At 42.3% G+C, this 21,788-nt stretch overlaps 3 protein-coding genes across 4 annotated transcripts; all 3 read left to right on the top strand.

Annotated features, from left to right (window-relative positions):
• On the top strand, positions 3,861 to 7,490 carry LOC8081965 (amino acid transporter ANT1). 2 transcript variants are annotated; one of them, XM_021460496.1, is made up of 12 exons: positions 3,861 to 4,171; positions 4,367 to 4,623; positions 4,726 to 4,940; positions 5,031 to 5,054; positions 5,175 to 5,355; positions 5,512 to 5,662; positions 5,768 to 5,903; positions 5,999 to 6,018; positions 6,142 to 6,287; positions 6,745 to 6,788; positions 6,988 to 7,050; positions 7,154 to 7,490. In XM_021460496.1, the coding sequence occupies exons 1-12, from the start codon at positions 4,002 to 4,004 to the stop codon at positions 7,244 to 7,246; spliced, it is 1,500 nt and encodes a 499-aa protein (XP_021316171.1). In that variant the 5' UTR covers positions 3,861 to 4,001; the 3' UTR covers positions 7,247 to 7,490. The 2 variants fall into 2 exon arrangements, with proteins under 2 accessions (XP_021316171.1, XP_002454681.1); XM_002454636.2 differs by having other exon boundaries at positions 3,864 to 4,171; positions 5,443 to 5,662.
• Positions 8,448 to 9,348, top strand: LOC8081964 (60S ribosome subunit biogenesis protein NIP7 homolog). Its single transcript, XM_002454635.2, has one exon. The coding sequence runs from the start codon at positions 8,551 to 8,553 to the stop codon at positions 9,115 to 9,117; it is 567 nt and encodes a 188-aa protein (XP_002454680.1). The 5' UTR covers positions 8,448 to 8,550; the 3' UTR covers positions 9,118 to 9,348.
• On the top strand, positions 15,916 to 21,744 carry LOC8081963 (vacuolar amino acid transporter 1). The gene is made up of 12 exons (XM_002454634.2): positions 15,916 to 16,327; positions 17,817 to 18,097; positions 18,182 to 18,396; positions 18,849 to 18,872; positions 18,961 to 19,141; positions 19,248 to 19,467; positions 19,547 to 19,682; positions 19,813 to 19,832; positions 19,937 to 20,082; positions 20,348 to 20,391; positions 21,120 to 21,182; positions 21,333 to 21,744. Exons 1-12 carry the CDS (start codon positions 16,095 to 16,097, stop codon positions 21,423 to 21,425), a joined length of 1,656 nt encoding a protein of 551 aa, XP_002454679.1. The 5' UTR covers positions 15,916 to 16,094; the 3' UTR covers positions 21,426 to 21,744.

Below are 21,788 nucleotides of genomic sequence, written 5' to 3'. Positions count from 1 at the left end.
CTGCATCGGTCATGGTCTAAACCAGGCTCTAACCAAACATGCATTAAATTTCAGCAGATTCTTTTTGTGTGTGAACACCCCACACCTGCCGCGGAATACAGGAGCTCGTGGGACACGGCACGCAGGTTATACATGCTCTCAAATATTATTAATATATTTGTTTAAGCTTATCTATCAAATTTATCAGTTATTTAATAATATTTTTTTACAATACATTAATAAATAATATTTTTAGTTATATCTTTTTAGCCAAACAAACTGACTGAGGTGAGGAGGGCGGGGACCAGCTCGCCATGTGGGCTTGCTCAGCATGACTGTGGTGCGATGGTAATGTCTAGTACTGTACAAGTACAACATCTTCACACCACTTTTCTCTCTTCCTCTCCCTTAAAAAACATAAATCTGTTGTCTGTTCATATCCTCTGTTACTCTAATGAAGTACATTATCAACAAAAAAAATTAATATTATGATGCTTAATGAAAATTATTAGATCAATATAGAAATATATTTTCATACTAAACATATTAGGAGATACAAATGGTTTTTTCTTTTGTAAATGTAGTTAAACTTAATTCTGAAAAATCGAGATGTTATTTTGAGACAAGTATTAAAGTTAGTAAACAAACAAACAACTCACCGCCTTGAGATGACAACTCAAGCGGCCAACCGGCCAACGACAAGAACCTCGTGCATGTGCCATCTGGCCTTTGATCACGCCAATCGTATACACCTTTAAAAGATCTACACTTGTAAGCTAGAATATGTCAAACTTCTTTTTAAGTTTGATCAAGTTACTATAAAATAATATCAACATTCATACTTTAAATAAATTAAGTAAAAAAATATAGTCATAATTGAAAGTAATATTTGTTGATTTGTTGTGAACAAAAACACTACTGAATGGCTAAATGTTTTGACTAATAAGGTCGATCAAGCGAACACGTTTAGGTCCTGTATTCTTTTTCATGTACATTTATACTTTAAATAATTTAATGATACTTAGGTTTGACTACTCGAGAATTGCTTTTTTTCTTTTTTTACGTGGGGATTCTTGCTGCAGCCTGGAGCTGCGGCCATGCATGTTCGTAGGGATTCATATATATTCTGAAAAGTAGGTTCAGGAATTCAGGATATGATTCTTGCTCCACTCTTCCCATCTCTGCGTGACTGTACGTGTGCCCACATACGGAGCATGGCTAGCTGTTGCATGATAATCCGCGCGCGCGCGATACAGTAGGCAGCAGGCACATGCCCTACCGAGACCTTTCCATATAATACGACGCCGCGTATACTTGGCACGTAGCCGCGAAAAGTTGCCCTCTCCGTCCGTTCGTTCGTCTCGACCGCCTTCTGCTCTGCAGGGCGTCCAGCATACACATTATTACGTGCCCACTAAAGTTGAGAGATACATTTAAAAATGGTTTGCAATTGCAAGAGCAGCGCACATCTGACCAGCCATCGGTGACCATATTGTTCCACATTTATAGTAACTAACTGTACGCGCACATCCGGCCAGTGATGTATACTATATACGTAGCTAGCTCGATCCGGTCCTGTACTGTATATACCTATATATCTGTATATATATGTACGTTCTCCTCATCGGGTCCTGTACTTGTCGAGCGAACGAACGGTCTTGTCACGATAACGTTGAGCCAGGCACTTGTCAAAAACAAAAAAAAAACGTAGAGCCAGGCAGCCAGGGAAATAATTGCTACTGTACTGTATGTATGGTCCTTTTTGTCGCGCACACACGAGGCCGGCCTCGATCTACTGCTGTTTGCACCCACCAGTCCCAGTGATATCACATCGATGACGATGTAGCCAACACGAACGAGAACGAACTGGTTGCTAGGAGCTCTGGTAGCTTATCGGGACGTGATCTGGACACCTATTATTAAAATTTATACATGTCGTGTGTCGAGATATCATGCATGCATGCATTGTGCCATATTGTCAGTGCCAATATAATTATCACTGGAAAGAATAATTACATGCATATAGCTAGGGTCTATCTCGTTGATCTTACCTACTAATCCAATATAATGCATACCGCGAACCCGTGGTGAAGATAGGACAAAGAAATAGACCGAGGCGGGTGTGGTCTCTTGATTATACTGTGTATCATCTGTATCATGCATGGCTCCTCAAATCAAATATAATACAGCTCAAAATTGTAGTCCTACTTGCTAAAATGCGTTTGATTATTTTAGGGAATAATTTAATTTCTTTCCTGCCACGGAAATTTATAATACCTAAAATGATACTCGTTATTTTAGTTTGGATGCTCCCCTCTAAACTTTAGAGTTTAAAATTTTTTATAGCATTTTAACTCACTTTTAAGGTATAAACCTTTAATATAAGGTGGAGTAAAGTTTAGAGCTAATTTTAGATCACAGCTTTAGCTCTACAAATGCATGCATATATATAGCTAGGGGTCTATATCTCGCTCTTGACGCTTCATTCGGTTAATTCGGTGCGCATAGTGTATTATTTTATCTTTCCTGCTGCTCTCCCGGCACACACACAGATACAGATACAGTAGTACGGAGTACGTAGCAAACCTTATCCGAGCGCTTTGGCCAGCATGGCTTGCCATTGGTAGTCTATGATGAATTTTAGCCATCATCAGTAAGAACATCTCCAACAACTTAATATTTCAACATGCTATCCTATCAAATTTGCTAAAAGCATAAAAATTCTCCTCCAACAACTCCTTATCTCAACTTGCTAAATTTTCCAAGTTGCATCCAGAGGTTTCTACTGCCGAGATTTGTCAAGTTGCTATCCCACGTTGCTATCCCAAGCGCAACTTGTTGGAGACACATATTCTTTTACCAAGTGAACGGGTTACATCTGCCATCCTCTATTTTTACCAAGTGAGAATAGCAACTTATTGGAGACACATCCTTTTTTCTTTTGCTAAACAAATTAGCAACTTGCTATAACTCAAGATTTGACAAGTGAATTTTACTAAGTTGTTGAAGATGCTCTAACCCTTTTTCTTTTGGTTTGTGAAACTTTTGGTCTATGATTTCTGTGCTTGCATGCAAGCATGCGTCATGCATGATGAAACTTTCTTTGGCAGTTTATACAACCCACTCATTCACTCTGCATGCCAACTATATATATAGCACAGTGAAATTTTGAGTCTGCATCAGGCGATCGAGAAACACCCAAATATATGCAAGTACACCGCCAGTGCCAGGTCAGCGAGCCCCAGGCCAGCCCAGCACCGTCAAGTCACCCTGCGGCGTTCGGTAATACCGAACGATTGGTTCGGTTCTCGGTACTCATATAAATTCGATTTCTGAGAAAATTGGTACTAATTGGTTCCTATAAAAATTCAGTACCGAGCTAATTCGGTATCGGTTGTTTCGGTTCGGTTATGTAACATCAAGTTTAATAGCCAATTTTAATAAAAATTCAGCGTGATTCATATAGAAATAACAATGTTAAAATCATATATATAAAATATAATAGGAGTAGATTAACACAAATATGTAACATAATTGTCTATGATAGACCCATCAACAATATTACATATTGCTAGTAGTCACATTCGGTACTAGTTCGGTACTTCGGTTTAGCGAGGTACAGAACCGAATATACCTCGGTAAATTCGGTTCATGTGAACTAGATACCAAACAAGTAACCGAATTTTTTGGTTTGGATAAATTCGGTTCGGTTGTCGGTTCCATATTTGGTGCCCAATGTGACCGTCAAGGGCCCTCACGTCAGCCTCTCCCCCGCGCGCGTCCCGTAAAGCCCAACTGGCTGGCTGCTCCGAGAAGCTCGCGGTCTCGCCGCGCGCGTGCGCTTCCCTTATATTTTTTTTTTGAGTAAAAGCTTCCCTTATATTTCGGCGCCGCCCCCTCCTCCCCCGCCGCCGCACCGCACCGCGCCTAAAAACATTTCCACCCGTCTTCCTCCTCGTCTCCAAGCGAGTTCGCTTCAAGCTTCATCCTCCAAAGTCCAAACTCGCGTGAGGTAGGGCGAGATGGCGGCGGTGAAGGAGGAGCGTTCCGTGACGACGGAGGAGGAGAACGGAGACATCGAAGACGTCCCGCCGCCGCCGCTACTAGGCAGGAATGGCGGCAGCGAGGACGAGGCTGAGACGGAGGAGGAGGCGGGCTCGTTGAAGTCCCAGCGGTGGCCGCGGAGCTTCCGGTGCGTGGGAGTGCATTCTCTCCTCAATCTCGTTTCATTTCATCATCTGTGTAACACGTACGAGCGCTCACGCTTCGAAAACGACTAGACGATTCTGTTCCTGCCTCGGAAGGCACGGCTGATCTTTGTTCCGAAACAAACGATCTTGTGTTCACATGTGACATTTCGTTTATTTGCCAACCCCACTGCATCTAGGGAAGCGACTGACACCTACACCATTGCTGCACCTCCGGGATTCGGTCATCTCGGCGGTGGTGACTGCAGTGGCCTGGGCTCTGACCTGAAGCTGCCTCTTCTATCGGACAAGCCAGAGGGGAAGCAAGATTCAGCCAAGAACTTGCTGGCAGAAGCAGAGCCCTTCGGTTCAGTGCTAAGTGATGGGAAACTCTCAGACAGTTTGCAACAAGCCCCAATCACTCCGGGATGCAATCTGACGCAAACCGTGTTCAATGGTACAGTTCTACGTACCCTTGCAATTTACTGTAACTGAAATGGCATTTACTGAATATTTGCTAGGATTGGACTTGTCTCATGTTTTGCCTTGTCGTTGGCAGGGGTCAACGTGCTTGCTGGTATTGGCATTTTCTCTGCTCCCTACACGATTCGTGAGGCCGGATGGGCCAGCCTTGTGGTTCTGGCTTTTTTCGCTGTGGTTTGCTGCTACACTGGAGTTCTCCTCAAGTACTGCTTTGAGAGCAAAGATGGTGTGAAAACCTTCCCAGACATTGGGGAGGCTGCCTTTGGAAGGATCGGTCGGCTTCTCATTTCTGTAAGTCCTGTCCAGATAGTTCTGTATACCGACCTCTATGTAAGACTCGAGTTCTGTAACACTCTAAATGTTTGTGTTTTGTATGTGCAGATAGTTCTGTATACCGAGCTCTATGTAAGAAACCCATTTTCCCTGGCTTATATTTTGCATAAATTTGTTTCTTTTACTGCTGTGTTGGTGGATAAACACAGGACTTCTTTTCGCGTTCGAGTTATCTATGCTTTTTTACTGCAGTCCTTTTGTGTGGAGTTCATTATTTTGGAAGGTGATAATCTAGCGTCAATCTTCACGAGCACCACTTTCGATTGGAATGGGATTCATGCCGACGGGAGGCATTTCTTTGGGGTTCTATTTGCTCTTGTTGTCTTGCCCAGCGTGTGGTTGCGAGATCTTCGAGTAATATCTTACCTTTCAGGTCTCGCAGCTCTCATCTAACTTCATGTTCTCAATTTTGTCGTGCATATTATAACTGATTGATTGATATACCTAATTATTCCTTCAGCGGGTGGTGTGTTTGCAACTCTTCTGGTTTTCCTATCTGTTGGTTTGGTTGGTGCTACTGGCAACGTAGGGTTCCATATGGCAGGAAAAGTAGTGAAGTGGGATGGTATACCATTTGCAATTGGTATTTATGGTTTTTGCTATGCTGGGCACTCAGTATTTCCAAATATCTATCAGTCAATGTCCGATCGCACAAAATTCAATAGCGCACTCTACATATGGTATGTATATTTGTCAATTTGAAGTGCATTGTGATGGGACTTGGGAGTAACTCCTGTTGTTCAATAATGATTTTTCTCATTGTTATGTATAATCGTGCTGTTCAGTTTTGCAATATGCACAGCAATTTATGGTGCTATAGCTGTTATCGGCTACCTCATGTTTGGAGACAAGACTCTGTCACAAATAACTTTGAATCTTCCAAAAGATTCATTTGCATCAAAAGTTGCACTGTGGACCACGGTAACTTTTTTTTTGTTGGTTGCCCTGATTCAATTAACTGACAGCCCTTTGTGTTCCTTCATATACACCCTCATTGTGCCTTTTTTGTGTTTCAGGTGATCATTCCTTTCACAAAGTATCCTTACACATCTTAATTATCACTTCAGGAACTCGAGGGTTTCAGGACTGCATTGTGTATCTGTGTTTCTGAAATTGTCTGACTCCTTTAAGGGATTGCTTCATCCTTAACTACTTGCAGATATTCTTTGGTGATAAACCCATTGGCTCGGAGCATAGAAGAGTTGCGTCCAGCAGGGTTTCTGACAGATAGAGTCTTCTCTGTTATGCTGCGGACTACCCTTGTTGCATCAAGCGTATGCATTGCCTTTCTCCTGCCATTCTTTGGTACGTAACTGACCCATTATGCTTAAACGTGGAGTCCTGCCTGCATCAGTAGTTACCAATATCTTTTGTATTTTTAACCTTGTTAACATATTAAAACATAGCCGTCTTTGATGTCTGAAATCTTGAGAAAGCATGCTTCATTTTAAATTTCAGAAACAATTTGATCTTTATTTGCTCATATTGAGCAGGTTCATAAGCTATAGAATGAAAAATGATTCTCTGCTGTTAAGGAAGCCAGTCTTATAAGCCGTACTTTTTCTGTGAGCCAGCAGCGAAACCGTACTTTTAGCCATAGCTTTTCAGACCAGCGAACAGGCTCGACATATACAAGAATTTTACTTTTATTAGGTAGTGGAAATACTTTCCAAAAATACACAGGAGACCTATGCATCTTCATTTTTTCCTGGTTTCTTGTGAATGTATAACATGTGTTTCTGAGTTGTACTGCACATCCTAGGTCTTGTGATGGCTCTCATTGGATCTCTTCTTAGTATACTCGTGGTAAGTTGCTTCTCTTCAGTTTCAGTACTTGTCTGGTTACGGTAGTATAGTCTGGGGGTAGGTGGGTGCCATTTTTTTCCCCCGAATAGGACCTTAATGGTCATGCTAGTATACTAAAACAAAATGCTTGAAAACAAAGCAACGGACGTGTTCTCTTTGTCGTTAACACTGCATCTGCATGATTGTCTATCATTTTCAGGCGCTCATAATGCCCGCCCTGTGCTTCCTGAAGATCGCTCGGAATAAAGCGACACGCTTGCAGGTAAACACTGGGTCTCTCAGGACACTACATGTACACAACGCCGTTCAAGCTCTAAGACTAACACTTGGTTATTTGTCACTCTGATCCGTCGCTGCTACCGAAGGTCATCGCAAGCGTCATGACCGTGGTTCTGGGCGCTGTCTGCGCGGTTCTTGGGACGTACAACTCCATCGCCAAGATAGCCGAAAGCTACTAGCAAGCCTCCAAGACCAAGCTACTAGCCACCGCGCCTGCACAGGGCGCCATCGTGCTCGTGCCCTGTGTCTAGAGGCCTCCGGATCCCTTATATGTACTGTACCGTGCATGCAGAAGTGCGAACTGTGTTCGGTCTGTTCGTGGCCTGTACAGGGTATCATCGTGCCCTGTCGGCCTGCAATAAGAGGGCACCTCTGTGCATGACTGTGTTTTATGAAGACTTGGTGTTTCTGTTCGCATTTCCATGAATTGGTGTTCCTATCATAGCCCGGGACCGTGCCGTGCCAGCGACACGGGGTTTATCTTGGAATGCCCAGCTCCTAGAAATGTCCAGCTCTACCAAACAGGGAGAATCATAGCACGTCAAAGCACCTTATGTACTTGAGAGCAAGTAGGATTCTTTCATCACGTAGGGAAACATATATGGACAATACTAACTTCCTACTGTCAATTCCTTTGGAGAATATGTCAGAGCGAGCACACCTACAACATGAATCAGACATACCACATAGTATTTGTAGAACATAACAATGTACAGGAAAAGAAACGGTTTAGCAAGACATGTATACTTTGCTGGGAATGCATAAGTCCTCATCAACATTGCTGAATTTAGAAGCTGCCAATGATATTCCACAAGGAAGCATCTATTCAATTCAACTTATATGCCCTCAAACTTCCTTTTGATGTAAACGAGAATTTATAATGTTCTAGGTTGCTACACTTGTGTTCTTGGGTGTATATAAGCTACCATCAAGGGTCGAGCATGTTGCACCCACCATCCTCTACTAAACGGCGGAAAAAGGAACCTCACAGTTGTTCCCTATTAGAACAGAGCGGGTGAACCTAGAACAATGCATATCCACATTAAAGGTCTCCTCTTTACATCCATACAGCTAATAGTTAGCTCTCCTTGAATCCAAACGTGCCTAGCTAATTGTTACTTAAATACTTAATTAATAACTATTTCACTAGTTGGACCAAACTAGCTAATAACAGTTAATATTAGCTATAAACTACTATTAGCTAGCTAATTATTAACAGCTAATACGGCCTAAGATCCCCATCATTTGATCAAACAGATGCTAGAGCCTTTGCTCCCGGAGGGAAGTTGGGCCGAGTGATATAAGTCATGGGCCTCTTTTTCTGTCTTGATGGGCTGCACTCTGTTTCATCCCCGCAAAGTCATATGCACAAAACCTCTACTCCTCTCACCTCAAAACCCTAACGTCTGTCCCCAATCCATCTCCCACCGCCGTTGCGCACCAAACCTCCATCCGTCCCTAGCCGAGCCGCCGCCGCCGCGCCATGAGGCCTCTCGACGAGAAGGAGACGACGCAAGTATTCGAGAAGCTGTTCAAGTTCACGGGGCCCAACCTGAAGCACCTCCTGGAGCGGCCAGCGGTGGAGGGCCCCGACGCGGAGCCCGGCCGCTACTGCCTCCGCCTCCACCGCAACCGCGTCTACTACGCCGCCGAGGCGCTCGTCCGTCGCGCCACCGCCGTGTCCCGCCCGCGCCTCGCCGGCGTGGGCACGCCCATCGGCAAGTTCACCCACCACGGCGCGTTCCACCTCACGGTCCACGCGCTCGATCTCCTCGCCGCGCACGCGCGCCGCCGCGTCTGGCTCAAGCCCGACACCGAGCGCTCCTTCCTCTTCGGAAACTCCGTGCCCAAGTCCTCCCTCGCGCGCATCACCGAGAACACCAAGGCCGGGGACGGGGTGGTCGTCATGTCCATGGCCGACGTCCCGCTCGGGTTCGGCATCGCGGCGAGGTCGGCGCAGGACTGCAGGAAGGCCGACACCAACGCCGTCGTCGTGCTGCACCAGGCGGACGCCGGGGAGTACCTCCGCAAGGAGGAGGAGCTCATGTGAGGTGAGCGCAGAGGCTTGGCTGATTAGGTCATATTCGTGAGTGAATTGTGGAAGATTGTGCCTTGCTGTTGTGTTCCAAGGCTTGAGGCATATATAGGTACTGAATGATTAATTGCTGGTTATATGAGATGTGATGGTTGCTGTCGCCACATTTCATCTTTGTTGGTGCTGATACATGCTGTCTTATGAGTAGATCCAATGGGGGTTTTGGATCAGTTTACTTGCTGATTATGTGGGATTGATCAATCAAGTAGTTTGCCTCCATTCCAAATTATGAGATGTTTTGACTTTTCTAGATCCATTGCTCTAACTATGTACCTAGACATAGTGCTAACAAAAGCTATGTATCAAAAAAAGTGAAATTGTCTTATAATTTGGAATGGAGGCAGTAGAAAAGAAATGTTTTGAATGGTTGCTTTGGCATTCGATGGTAAGATGTTTATAATGTGAGGAAATTTGACAGCACAGAGATAGCCTGGCTGATTGAAGGAATATGTCAATAGACTTCTGACCAATTGGAAAGCACGATGAACTAGGAATGTTATGTCCTAGTGTTCAGTTCAAGGCATAATGGCAGTCTATATACTGTTTTGCATTTTATCATGGCAGCCTACAAGCATGCTAGAAGTTAGTAAGTTCGGAAATCGGATAGATTTTGGCAATCTTTAGCTACCGGTACTGCTAGGTGAATAGAGAGGGCTAGTGGCTTGTTTAGCTGGAGGAACAGGCTTGTTCTAGAGTGGTTTTGTTTGTTGTGGCATGACCTTACATCTTTTATTCAATTGACATTGTGTCCATATGGAATAGATCAGTTCATACCATTTCTCAAACCAAATCAGAAGGTTAGGCATAGAATTTAGGATATCCTAGGACTTGCCTATTCCTCAGACTAACACACCTCATACATTAATGTTATGCCACTTCTAAATCATTGAGGTTCATAAATTCTATATGAGATCTGATGTTCCTTGGTTTTCATACACAAATGATGTCAATAGTGCCTTTAAGGCTACTCGTAAGTCACACATGGCAATTGCTTCTGCTGCTGCTCATAAGTCAGCACATGGCAATTGCTTCTGCTGCTGCTCATAAGTCAGCACATGGCAATTGCTTCTCCTGCCGGCAATCATGAAAATGGAGTTGATGGTCTTTCTTCAGTAAAAACAGTACTGGATTTTAACTTCCCGAAGTGTCTTGTGCGGATTTCAATGGAGTTGGTCAGCTGCTGAGGTGTTCAGAATCTGAGAAAATACCATCCGATGGAAGTTACTGTTGGATGTTCAATCCAATTAACTTTGTTCTTGATGAAGTAGCATGAAGTTGAACAGTGCAAAAGCATAGGTTTTCTCATTTGCCCTCGCTGGTCAATTTGTACCGAGACTGATCATGGAATTCTTCTTCCTCTTTTTTTTTTTTTTTTGGGGGGGGGGGGGGGGGGGGGGGTAGACTTTGATGGCACCCAATTAGTATACATAGTTGCATATCCACTTGGATGATTTTGTTAGCGAGGGGCGCAAGTGAAGATGAGCTTCGCACTGCTCAACGCTTGTGATAGTTTTGAGGAAGAAGGATGCTCTTGCGCCTGGACACAATACATTGTTATCTGGAAAGCGGCTTGCTTCTCAGCTAAAGATGGCAATGCGTAATTACCCGTTGGGTATATGCTATCTATACCTTTACCCACGAAAAAATATTTTACTCGCTAATTTACCCATACCTGTGCACGGGTAAGAGTTTTTTTCCATACCCTTATCCACGCGGGTAACGGGTAACCCATGGGTTATCCTTACCCATAATTCCAAGAATACTTACAAAAAATAAATACATATTTAAATATTTCATGCTCCTAATTTCAGCAAAAGCATCACAAGTATTAATAAAATCATTAAATATACAAGCTCCATGAACACCTGATCAAGTAATCTAATAGATAAATCCATCATTACTAGATATCAAGTGGCAAAATTCACAAGTTCTCGTACTGTGCGGCCGCCGCAAGGAGATAGGGGAAAGGGGAGTGAGTGGATGGGTGAGGGCCTAGGGTTTGACAGCATTATATATGATTTTTATTAGGCTTGACCTGTGTATGGTGATTTTGACCTATGATTTTAACTTATTGAATCGGGTTAAAATTACCCATGGGTTAACAGGTATGGGCAATGCAGTCTCATACCCTTACCCGCTGGGTAAAGCTTTTTTTTTCATTATTTTACCCATAGGAAAAAAAATAGCTACATCCTTACCCTAATGAGGTAATTACCCATCAGGTTTTAGGTAAAGATTGCCATCTTTATTCTCAGCATTCACATAATGTAAATTATGTGAATCTCGATCAAGGGTGGCTTATGACTGAAGAGTCAGTATCATAGTTTTGCTCTGAGCAGTACAAGACGATGGTTTCGCCAGTTCACAATTTTGATGGTAACTCTTAGTTAAGGACAAATGAATTCGGTGTCTTTTTTTAAAGTGCTACTTCTTGATTTGGTATCTTTATTATGCAGCGGAGAGAAGGGATAACAAAGCCAATTAAGATTCTGTTGGGTACAATTCAGCTTCACTAGTAAAACCTTTTTTTAAAAAAAACAGCTTCATAAGCAACTTTTTAGTTGAAGCTAAGGTGTTTTGGAAAAAAAACTGTTTGCCAAAATAGTTTCACCAATAATTTTATGCATGGATGAGAAAGAGAAATGAGAGAGACTACTTCTTTCAGCTTTATCCCAACTAATGTCTTTATAAAAGGAATAAAAACAACTTTACCCTTAAAGCTATTTTGAAAATGAGTATTTATTTTAAAAAAGTTCACAGCGGCCTAATTGGTGCTAACCGAAAAATCAGCTAGTAGCTTTTTACGGGCCAACCGAACCCATTGCTATCGCCATGGCCCTACCCACTAGATCAAGACTCCTTGCGCCTCCTGGATCTCACCCGCCGTCACCAGAGGTGGAGGGGGCCAGCCCACCGTCGCCGGATCTCGATCCTCATGCATGGCCGCCACCGTCGAGGAGTTTGCCACAACTGTGCCGCCACTGCAAGAGGAGGTCGCCGTAGACCCTGTCGTCGTGGATCTGCGAGGGAGGGAGGGTGAGGGACATCGGTAAATCAATTTTTCGAGACGATTGAATTAAGAAGTTAAGATACCTCATGACCATCTTAAATCTATTTTCCGAGACGTTGGACGAAGAGACGGGCGTCATCGCACTGTCTTGCAAAATCATTTATGGCCTTGTTTAGTTCTGAAAAATAAAAAGTTTTTAGTACTGTAGCACTTTCGTTTGTTTGTGACAAATATTATCTAATCATGGATTAACTAGGATTAAAAAATTCGTCTCGTAATTTACAGCTAAACTGTGTAATTAGTTTTTATTTTTGTCTATATTTAATGTTTCATGCATGTGACACAAGATTCGATGTGACGGAGAACCTTGAAAACTTTTTGGTTTTCAGAGTGAACTAAACAAGACTATGTAATAGTGTCTTGATCCACATCTTCCACGCGACACCACTTCATCCAACCTGGCACGCCACGGGCCCCACGACTTCATGGCGCACACATGTTTTATGCAAAAAAAAAAAAAACACCGTGGGAGTGGGATTCTTCATATCCTTGCTCTTTTACCATCTCCCCTCCATTCTCGTCCCTGACATGACCGTTTTCAACCATGATGAATTTCGCTTCCAAAAAGTAGGCCTAAAATACCTCGGCCGATCTATGGAGTGGGGCTGTTTGCCTTCCTGGGCTGGGTCAATTAAGGACATGGGCCGCTCGGCCTGATGCCTGATGGACTTTATTTGACGCCCGGGGCGACCTTCTCCGGATAAGATTTCGTCTAGTAAACTGCAAGACAGCGTTGCCGACGTGGAAGATAATGCTTCCACAGTAGCTCAGCGACGCTATTTCCGAATGTTCAGCGAAAACGAAATCAGCGGTCAATTTCCGACAACAAATTTTTTTCTTTTTTTGAAAAGTGTATATGTTACTTTTTATTTTTGACAGAACAATAATGGTTTCTCTTTCTCTTTTAAGGCATTCGATTTTTTTTTCACTTTCTTTTGCGAGATCACCTGTCCTTTAATTTTTTTTATATTTTTTTAAGAAGCATGTGCTCATAACTTATAAAACGAAATTAAAAAGCATAACGTTCACGATAAACTTAACAGTACTAACTTAGCAGTGTTTCTAGATAATATAAGTTCGAGGAATAACTCAACATTCTCAAAAAAGTTATACTATATAACTTATGTACATAAGTTTACTCCCACTATTTCAAATTATAAGGCATATTGACTTTTCTAAATTGAATTTACTATGTATCTAGACACAACTATATATGTATATACATAACAAAATCAATATATGTAGAAATATCAAAACATTTTATAATTGGAAATAGAGGGAGACATAATTTACTCAATACAACCTATGTATATAAGTTACACAACTAATACGCTAGTGTATATAGAAAGTTACACAATTATTATACACAAACATAAGTTATACAATACAACTTAGCATAATAGGTTAGCAGCATAACTTAGCAGAATAAATTAGCAATATAACTTATATGTTACAAGTTAATATAAATAAATTGCTACTAGAAAAATAAAAATCTTCGAAACATACAGAAGTAGGGTCTAGTTTTGTTCGTCTCGTCACGTTGAACACACCGGTGTAGACGGAATTAAAAATAGATACATCATTTAAAAGTTATAGTAATTTGAAATAAATGTTTTGCTTTTTTTCATATGACGTCAAGCAGAAAGAGAAGTGGAGGAGGGGGAAGGAGGGTGGGCGACCGGCATGTATCGTTCGCTAGATTCAAAACTACTGAAGGACCGTAAGAATGGAATTGTGGTAGCCAGCTAGGACTCGTCTGCGTCTTCCAAGGCTTTGTTTAGTTCCTGAAAAATTTTGCAAAATTTTTCAGATTCTTCGTCACATCGAATCTTTAGACGTATGCATGAAGTATTAAATATAGATGAAAATAAAAACTAATTGTACAGTTTGGTCGGAATTAGCGAGACGAATCTTTTGAGCCTAGTTAGTCCATAATTGGACAATATTTGTCAAATACAAACGAAAATGCTACTATTCCTATTTTAAAAAAAAATTTGGAAGTAAAGCAGATACTAGCTTCAACCGACGGTAAAATTCCAAACACGTCTCTTACAGACGCAGACCCTTGCATTACACGCCTCCTAATCACCCGGTTGCCTATTGGCTATTGTATCGTATTCTCGTCGTATCAGGCGGCAAACCAAATTGAAAACTCCACAGCTAATTAAGTGTCACAAAAAATCTAATTAAGTAATTAATCCACCCGCGTGTCAGATACTCATATCCGTGTGTCAGTGTGTACCACCGGGCCAGTTACGCGCGCCCACCGCTGACGCTGAGTCACTTCCAGCGCATGCATATGCACGAACCGACCGACCAACCGGCGGCGGGTGCGGCGGATGAGCGAGTAATGTATGTGACGCAGAACGTGGCAGCCCCCATCTTGTTCCCTTGAAATTATTTATTGAATTTATCCGTCATTCAATTATGTTTTTTTACAACAAACTAATGAACAATATTTTCATCCATAACTAATCGGCCTAGTGAATAGACTGCGATAGATACTATAGCTATACTACATAGCATGCATGGCGGTGATCTGATCTCACCACCATTTCATTTCATTCAAGAGAAAGCAAGTTGCTTACCCGTTACAGCAGGTCCTCCGACGAGAGAGGCTTTCTAGATTGGGCCATTTTTGGAGTCTTGCTCCCACTGCCCAGAATCGGAGAATCCTGGCTTGCCCTACGTAGCCCTAGCTAGCATGTGTAAATATCTACCCACTACCCTCCACTCGATCGTGATCGGCGAGATAATCTAGAAAACCCACGCGATCGCCGACGCCGCGCCCCCGCAGGGCCGCATCATGGAAGATGGAGCGAGCTAGAGAGCCCCGCGCCCCCCGCCAAGGCCAGCTGCCGGCTTCTTGTCCCGGACCTGCACTTGCAGCTCCACGACGCGTCCTGGTCCTAGAGATATCGTTTATTTCGTCATTTAGACATGTGTGGCAGATCGATCGATCGCCCCGCTATATTCCTTTTGCCGGAGGCAGGGGGCGTTCGTTCGTCAAATAAAACCCCGGTGCACCGTCGATCAAGCCCCCATCCAGTAGATATTTTTGAACACGAGTGACTGCCTCTGGAGATGTGTAGTACTAGTACAGTATAATAAATCTGTTCTGTCCGGTTAGACAAGGTGAACTCATTCCATGACTCGAACAAAAATAAATAAATAAATCTTTTTTTGCATAATACTACGGAGTAAATCAGAAAGTTTTCACACGTCGAAGACGGGCCGAAACAGCAGTCGGGCCGAAGAATCTGAGGCCCAGCACCATAATTCGATTAGGCCATGCGTATCTTGATGACCCGCCAGGCGCCAGCCAAGCCAGCGCAACTCCAGAAACTTGCCCAAAGTTTTTACCGCCATACAGCACGGCCGCGCTGAGCCGCCGAGCCAATCAGAGCGAGCAAAATGGCCGGAACCGCCGCGACCCCCACCACGCCTCTCTCTCTCTCCCCCCCCATCTCCGGACGTTACGTTTGGCGGCGCCACGTGCTCCCCTGGCCCACATGCCGGTGACACAGGAGCTAGGAGCGGCCGGGTGGCGTACTGGCGTCCCTCGTGTCCCCGCGGGCCCACCCACCGCCTCCTTCCGAGGTCCGAGCAGCGAGCAGTGAGCAGGACGCGCCTCTCCTCTGGCTGGCCGCCTTGTCGCGACGCGCGATCCCATCCCCATCCGGCGCGGCTCCAATCCTGTCTGTCGCGTGGCCATTAAAAGCCTTCCCCCTGCTCCGCTCGTCTCTTCCGGAACCGTCCCTCGCTCGCCTTCGCCACGCAATTCCGATCCACGCTGCGCGCGGGCCAGTTGTGACGACTGCGAAACTCGTCAAAGAGAGAGAGAGGCGGGCGGCGATCGGAGATGGCGCCGGAGAAGCCCCGGAAGGAGCAGGAGCAGGAGAAGGAAGAGGAGGAGATGTTGCTGGAGGATGGAGGCATCGAGGAGAGCCCGCGCCGCAGCTTCGAGGACTGCGGCGATTCCGAGGAGGACCGCGGGGAGGACGATGACGACGATGACGAGGAGCGGCACCGCGACGGCGACGGCGTCGGTTCGCCGCGCTCCTTCCAGTCTCAAAAGTGGCCGCAGAGCTACAGGTGCGTGCGCTGTTGCCATTCCTTGCTCGATCGCCGCTTACGTACGCGGCTTTCTGTTTACAGAGTAATCAATTATTATCAGCAATCTGTTCTGTTTACTACTTTTTATTAGTATTTATTATCTGTAGACTGTAGTTAGTACTGTGCGTAGCGGCTGCGGTGATGGAGATGGACTGATGGCGGCGGCTGGGTTGCTTCATTGATTCCCAGTGTTTTCTACTGTACTCTGTCTAAAAAAAATACAATTCTATATTAAAAACAAGTTAAAAATTTAAACAAACTAATTAAAACATGACGTCAACATTTCATCTCTAAATATATTTTTTTTATAAAAAATGTACCATAATTAATAATACTTATTTGGTACTTCCTACTCCTGAAAAAATATAATCCAATTAGTGTTCAGTCAAATTATGGAATAGTTTTCATTTAATTCAACGCCTGAAACTAGAACTTTATGCTTTCTAAAGAGAATATAGTATCATAGATATTAGTATCTTTTATATATTTATTTAGTCAAACTCAAAATTATTTAACTCGTCAAAAAAGTGAGAATTATATTTTTATTTTTCTCAAACACACAGGAGAGTACAGTTTCATTGTATTAGTAGGTAGAAAAATGGTCACTGGAAAAATACAGATTCCATTTCTAGGGTTCGTTTTCTAGAAAAAAGAAATGTCCTAAAAGAAAAAACACGCTCCACACGAAGAAGAAAACTTATTGAAGCAACTGGACCCGTGTCTTTGCACATTTTTTTTAATATTTGGGACCGAGGGACACGAAGAAGAAAACTTATTGAAGCAACTGGACCAGTGTCTTTGAACTTTTTTTTTTAATATTTGGGACCGAGAGAGTAAAGTTCTATGTTGATTAGTGGGCCTGGTGGAATCATCAATTTCGTGATTGGGACGGGATGTGGAACGGATGGATGGTTCCGCCGCAGATTGAACATTCACACGTGTTTCGTTGGTATTTTTCCTGAGGCTTCCTTTTCACGTCTAATCGGAATACACTAGAATGCACACTTGGGAGCGGGAGGTGCTCTGAACGCTGCAAGTTCCAAAATTGAGGCGTCACGCCAATAAGCATGATGACCACAGGTTCATGCATTGTTTCTACTACCACTGTTGTCTGTTGACTTATTATTTTGTCATGAGTTTTATGCAGTGGACTGGAGTTTAGTCCCTGTTATTCTAAAAAAGTACATACGGCATGACCCAGAGGGGATGTAAAAGACATATTTGGCTTCTCTTGGCATCTGAAAACAGATGATGCATGTAACGGTCCTACTGTACCAAATCAATCGTTTTAGATTTATTGATTGAGGTTGCGTTCTTGCTGGTTGATGCACGACATTGCACGATTTCTGTATCTGTTGTCATCTAGTGGTGATCATATTTAATTAATGAACACTGGCTGTTATGCTACAAGTTTATTCGTGGATCAATGTGTACAGATAATGTGATCACGATATGCTTTGTTTTTCAGGGAAACAACTGACACCTACACAATCGCTGCATCACCGAGCTTTGGTTACTTGGGCCCTTCTACAAGCAAATACTCACTCCTTGATCTTGGTCGTAGTGGTCTGGGCTCTGACCTGAAGTTGCCTCTAGTATCGGACAAGGCTGATGGAAAGCAAGATTCTGTCAAAAACTTGCCGAAAACCCTTAGTTCAATAAGAGATGAGAGAGTCTCATTTCAATTGCAACACACGGGAGAAATCTACATTAGTCAAGGGTGCAGTGTGACACAAACAGTCTTCAACGGTACCATCTTTTGAATACAAAAGTGTTCACCTTACTTGCTATATTGAACATGTTTGATACATATTTCTTTTCGTTATTTGTCAGGGATTAATGTACTTGCTGGTGTTGGCCTTCTTTCCACCCCGTTTACAATTCATGAAGCTGGATGGACTGGCCTTGCAGTTCTAGCATGTTTTGCCATCGTTTGCTGTTATACTGGAATTCTTCTGAAACATTGTTTTGAGAGCAAAGATGGTATCTCAAGTTATCCAGACATTGGGGAGGCTGCATTCGGAAGAATTGGCCGACTGTTGATATCTGTAAGTTTTGGTATCTTTAGCTGGGGGAAGTAGCTTAGGACTATCTTTCAAGAGTCCGTAGACATGCCTGTGCACCTACCGGAAGTTACATGTCACAATACCTACAAACAACTATCGATCTTGTTTCCCCATTAACACGCTTTCATTGCATGGGCTACCGTTGTATTGATTGTCAACGACCTGCACCTAACCTTGATCACTTCAGTATCTGAATGGTTGCAGTTTGGCAAAAATAGAGACCTAGTCAAACTCCTTAGTCTTTTTTTTTCTTTTTTGAAATACTGATGTAGATTCATTGTAAATACTGATGTAGAGACCTAGTCAACGACCATTGGCATCTCAAGGCTACAAAAATTTGCATCCCTCTTTGTTTCTGTTTCATGCATGAGATGTTTTCTAAACTTTTTGATTTGTAGAGAAGAAAAACTAACTGATGATTATTTTTCGTGCAGATTATTTTGTACACCGAGCTATATGTAAGTACCTTCCATGGTCGTTAAGTGTTTATTGGAGACCAAACACAGGACTAAGTTTTCTTTTTATCATGTTATTTATTCGCTGCAGACATATTGTGTGGAATTCATTATTTTGGAGGGCGATAACCTCACATCAATTTTTCCTAAAGCTGGTTTTGATTGGCTTGGGATTCATGTTGATGGGAAGCATTTTTTCGGAGTGATAACTGCTATTTTAGTCTTGCCAACAGTATGGCTGCGAGATCTTCGAGTGCTCTCATACCTTTCAGGTCTGACTGCTGATAGTTTGTTTATTTTTGCACAGTATTATTATAATATTAAAATAAGGATCAAGTGACTCTGAATTGTTTTAACTAGTTATTATTATGCATGCAGCGGGTGGTGTGTTTGCAACTCTTCTCGTATTCCTGTCCGTTGGTTTAGTCGGTGCTACTGATGGTATTGGCTTCCATTCAACTGGGAAGGTAGTAAACTGGAGTGGCATGCCCTTTGCCATTGGTATTTATGGATTTTGCTACTCCGGGCATTCAGTATTTCCAAATATCTACCAGTCAATGTCTGATCGCTCCAAGTTCCCTAAGGCACTGTTCATATGGTATGTTTGGCCTCATTCCTGTTTCGTTTACCTTGTTACTGAATAATGATTTTTCTCAAGGTGTGATGGTATTTTGCAGTTTCGCAATTTGCACAGCAATGTATGGCTCTTTTGCTGTCATTGGCTTTCTCATGTTTGGAGAGAACACTTTATCACAAATCACTTTAAACCTTCCAAAGCATTCAGTTGCCTCAAAAGTTGCACTATGGACCACGGTAACAACTGCATCCAGACCTAAGTTTACTTTCTCAAATTCCAGAAATATTTTCTTTATATTGCCTTTTTAAACGAATTGTCTTAACTCTTTTCTTTATATTACTCGGTAATGTTTTTGTATGTTTTCAGGTGATCAACCCTTTCACCAAGTATCCTTATCATCAAAACCTCAAAATTTCAGTTTTCTACGATAACATTTTGATTTTAATTGTTCTAACTCCTTGTGGAATTTCTTCATCCTTAATTCAATCAGATATGCCTTGTTGTTAAACCCATTAGCTCGAAGTTTAGAAGAGTTGCGTCCTGAAGGCTTTTTGAATGAAACATCATGCTCTATAATACTGAGGACTGCCCTTGTTGCATCAACTGTATGCATTGCGTTTCTTCTGCCGTTCTTTGGTAAGCATGCACCCAATATACTGAATTGTGCATCCCACATCACTCTTTACTTGTGTTTTTCCTGAAAATTTGCAGTATAGTGTATGACATTAGTGTATACAGACTTTTTACAAGTACAGTAAAATTAAACCAGATTGTGCTTTCTTGAGCATACTTTAATTTTAATTCAACTTAAGCAACTTTAAATTCTATACTTCAAATGGGAACTCAGTTTACTGTCTTGACTGAACCCCTGCATTTCTGAACTATCTGCTTCGTGTTTCAGGTCTTGTGATGGCGCTCATTGGATCTCTTCTTAGTATACTTGTGGTAAGTCATCTCTTTTTTCATTAACTTGTTATCACTGTACTGAGCTGACTGTGAGACTACGTACGAAGTTTTAAACTTGTTGAGATAAAGGTTGCTATGCTGGAATCATAAGAACACTTGTTCTTCATATCTAAGTTTCCTAACTTGCATATACGTGGTACCTGTGAAAATGTGAACCGTTTCATGAGAAATAATAGTACTCCCTCCATCTCAAATTATAAGTCATTCTAAGAATCTTGGAGAGTCAAAGCATCTCAAGTTTGACCAAATTTATATGGTAGGATAATAACATTTATGATATCAACTAAGTATCATTAGGTTCTTCATTAATTATATTTCCATAGTATATCTATTTGATGCCACAAAACTTTGTATTCTTTTCTATAATTTTGGTCAAACTTGAGATGTTTTGACTCTCCAAAATTCTTGGATTGACTTATAATTTGGAATGGAGGGAGTATTTTTTTAATATAAGACAAATAATAGTATTGTTTGGGTTCTTTTCTTGACGTACCATGCATTGTTTGATTATTACAGTTAACACTTAACAGCCTCGTACAAAGCTATCAGACAGAACTTTCTGATATACAATGCATTGTTATTTCATTTGTGGCCTAGAAAGAGGCATGGATGATAGATACATCGTATTTTATTATATAATGTGATTAATTTTTTTTGAGGAAATATAATGTGATTAATTAACGAGTGTATACCTTCCATAATTACAGGCAGTCATAATGCCAGCCTTGTGCTTCCTGAAGATCGCACAGAATAAAGCAACTTGTTCACAGGTAAATGATCTTCAAATTGCAGTTATCGTCAACTTGTTCACAGGCTATCAACTGGAGATCTCTGATGATCTGGTGGAAGTATTCTTACGGTAGCAATTTTGCAAACTTGGTCGGTTGCTGATATGGTTACTTCTCAATCTCCAATTTCAGGTAATTGCAAGCATTGGTATCATAATATTGGGCGTCATCAGTGCTGCCCTGGGGACCTATTCGTCCGTGAAAAGGATTGCAGAAAACTACTAAGCTCTTGGACAGTTTCTGTCTGCAGAGTCTACCACCCGATTCCAAGGATGGAACTCGAAATGGTCAGGTTTCACTACGATCAAAATTTTGCTAGAACTACCGTGTTTCCTGTAGATTATTATTACTATTATTATTTGGACCACAATAGTCTACTAAAAAACTGCATATCACTTGCAATAATGTAATGTAATCATGCCCCCCTTTTAGCTGCGTCTCTTTCATTTCGGTGTACTGTAGCAAGTTCCTGTGCTGCCGAAGATCCTGCTTTTTACTACTTGAGGTATCTATACATATAAGCTTTATCTGGGCTGTTGGAGTCGATGAATCTGAAGATACCCATTCCTGAGTCCACTTTAGGTCCTT

The sequence above is a fragment of the Sorghum bicolor genome, chromosome 4 (assembly GCF_000003195.3).
Source record: "Sorghum bicolor cultivar BTx623 chromosome 4, Sorghum_bicolor_NCBIv3, whole genome shotgun sequence".
Classification (NCBI taxonomy): domain Eukaryota; kingdom Viridiplantae; phylum Streptophyta; class Magnoliopsida; order Poales; family Poaceae; genus Sorghum; species Sorghum bicolor.
Note: the sequence above shows the minus strand (reverse complement) of the source record. Positions and strands in the feature narration are given on the sequence as shown.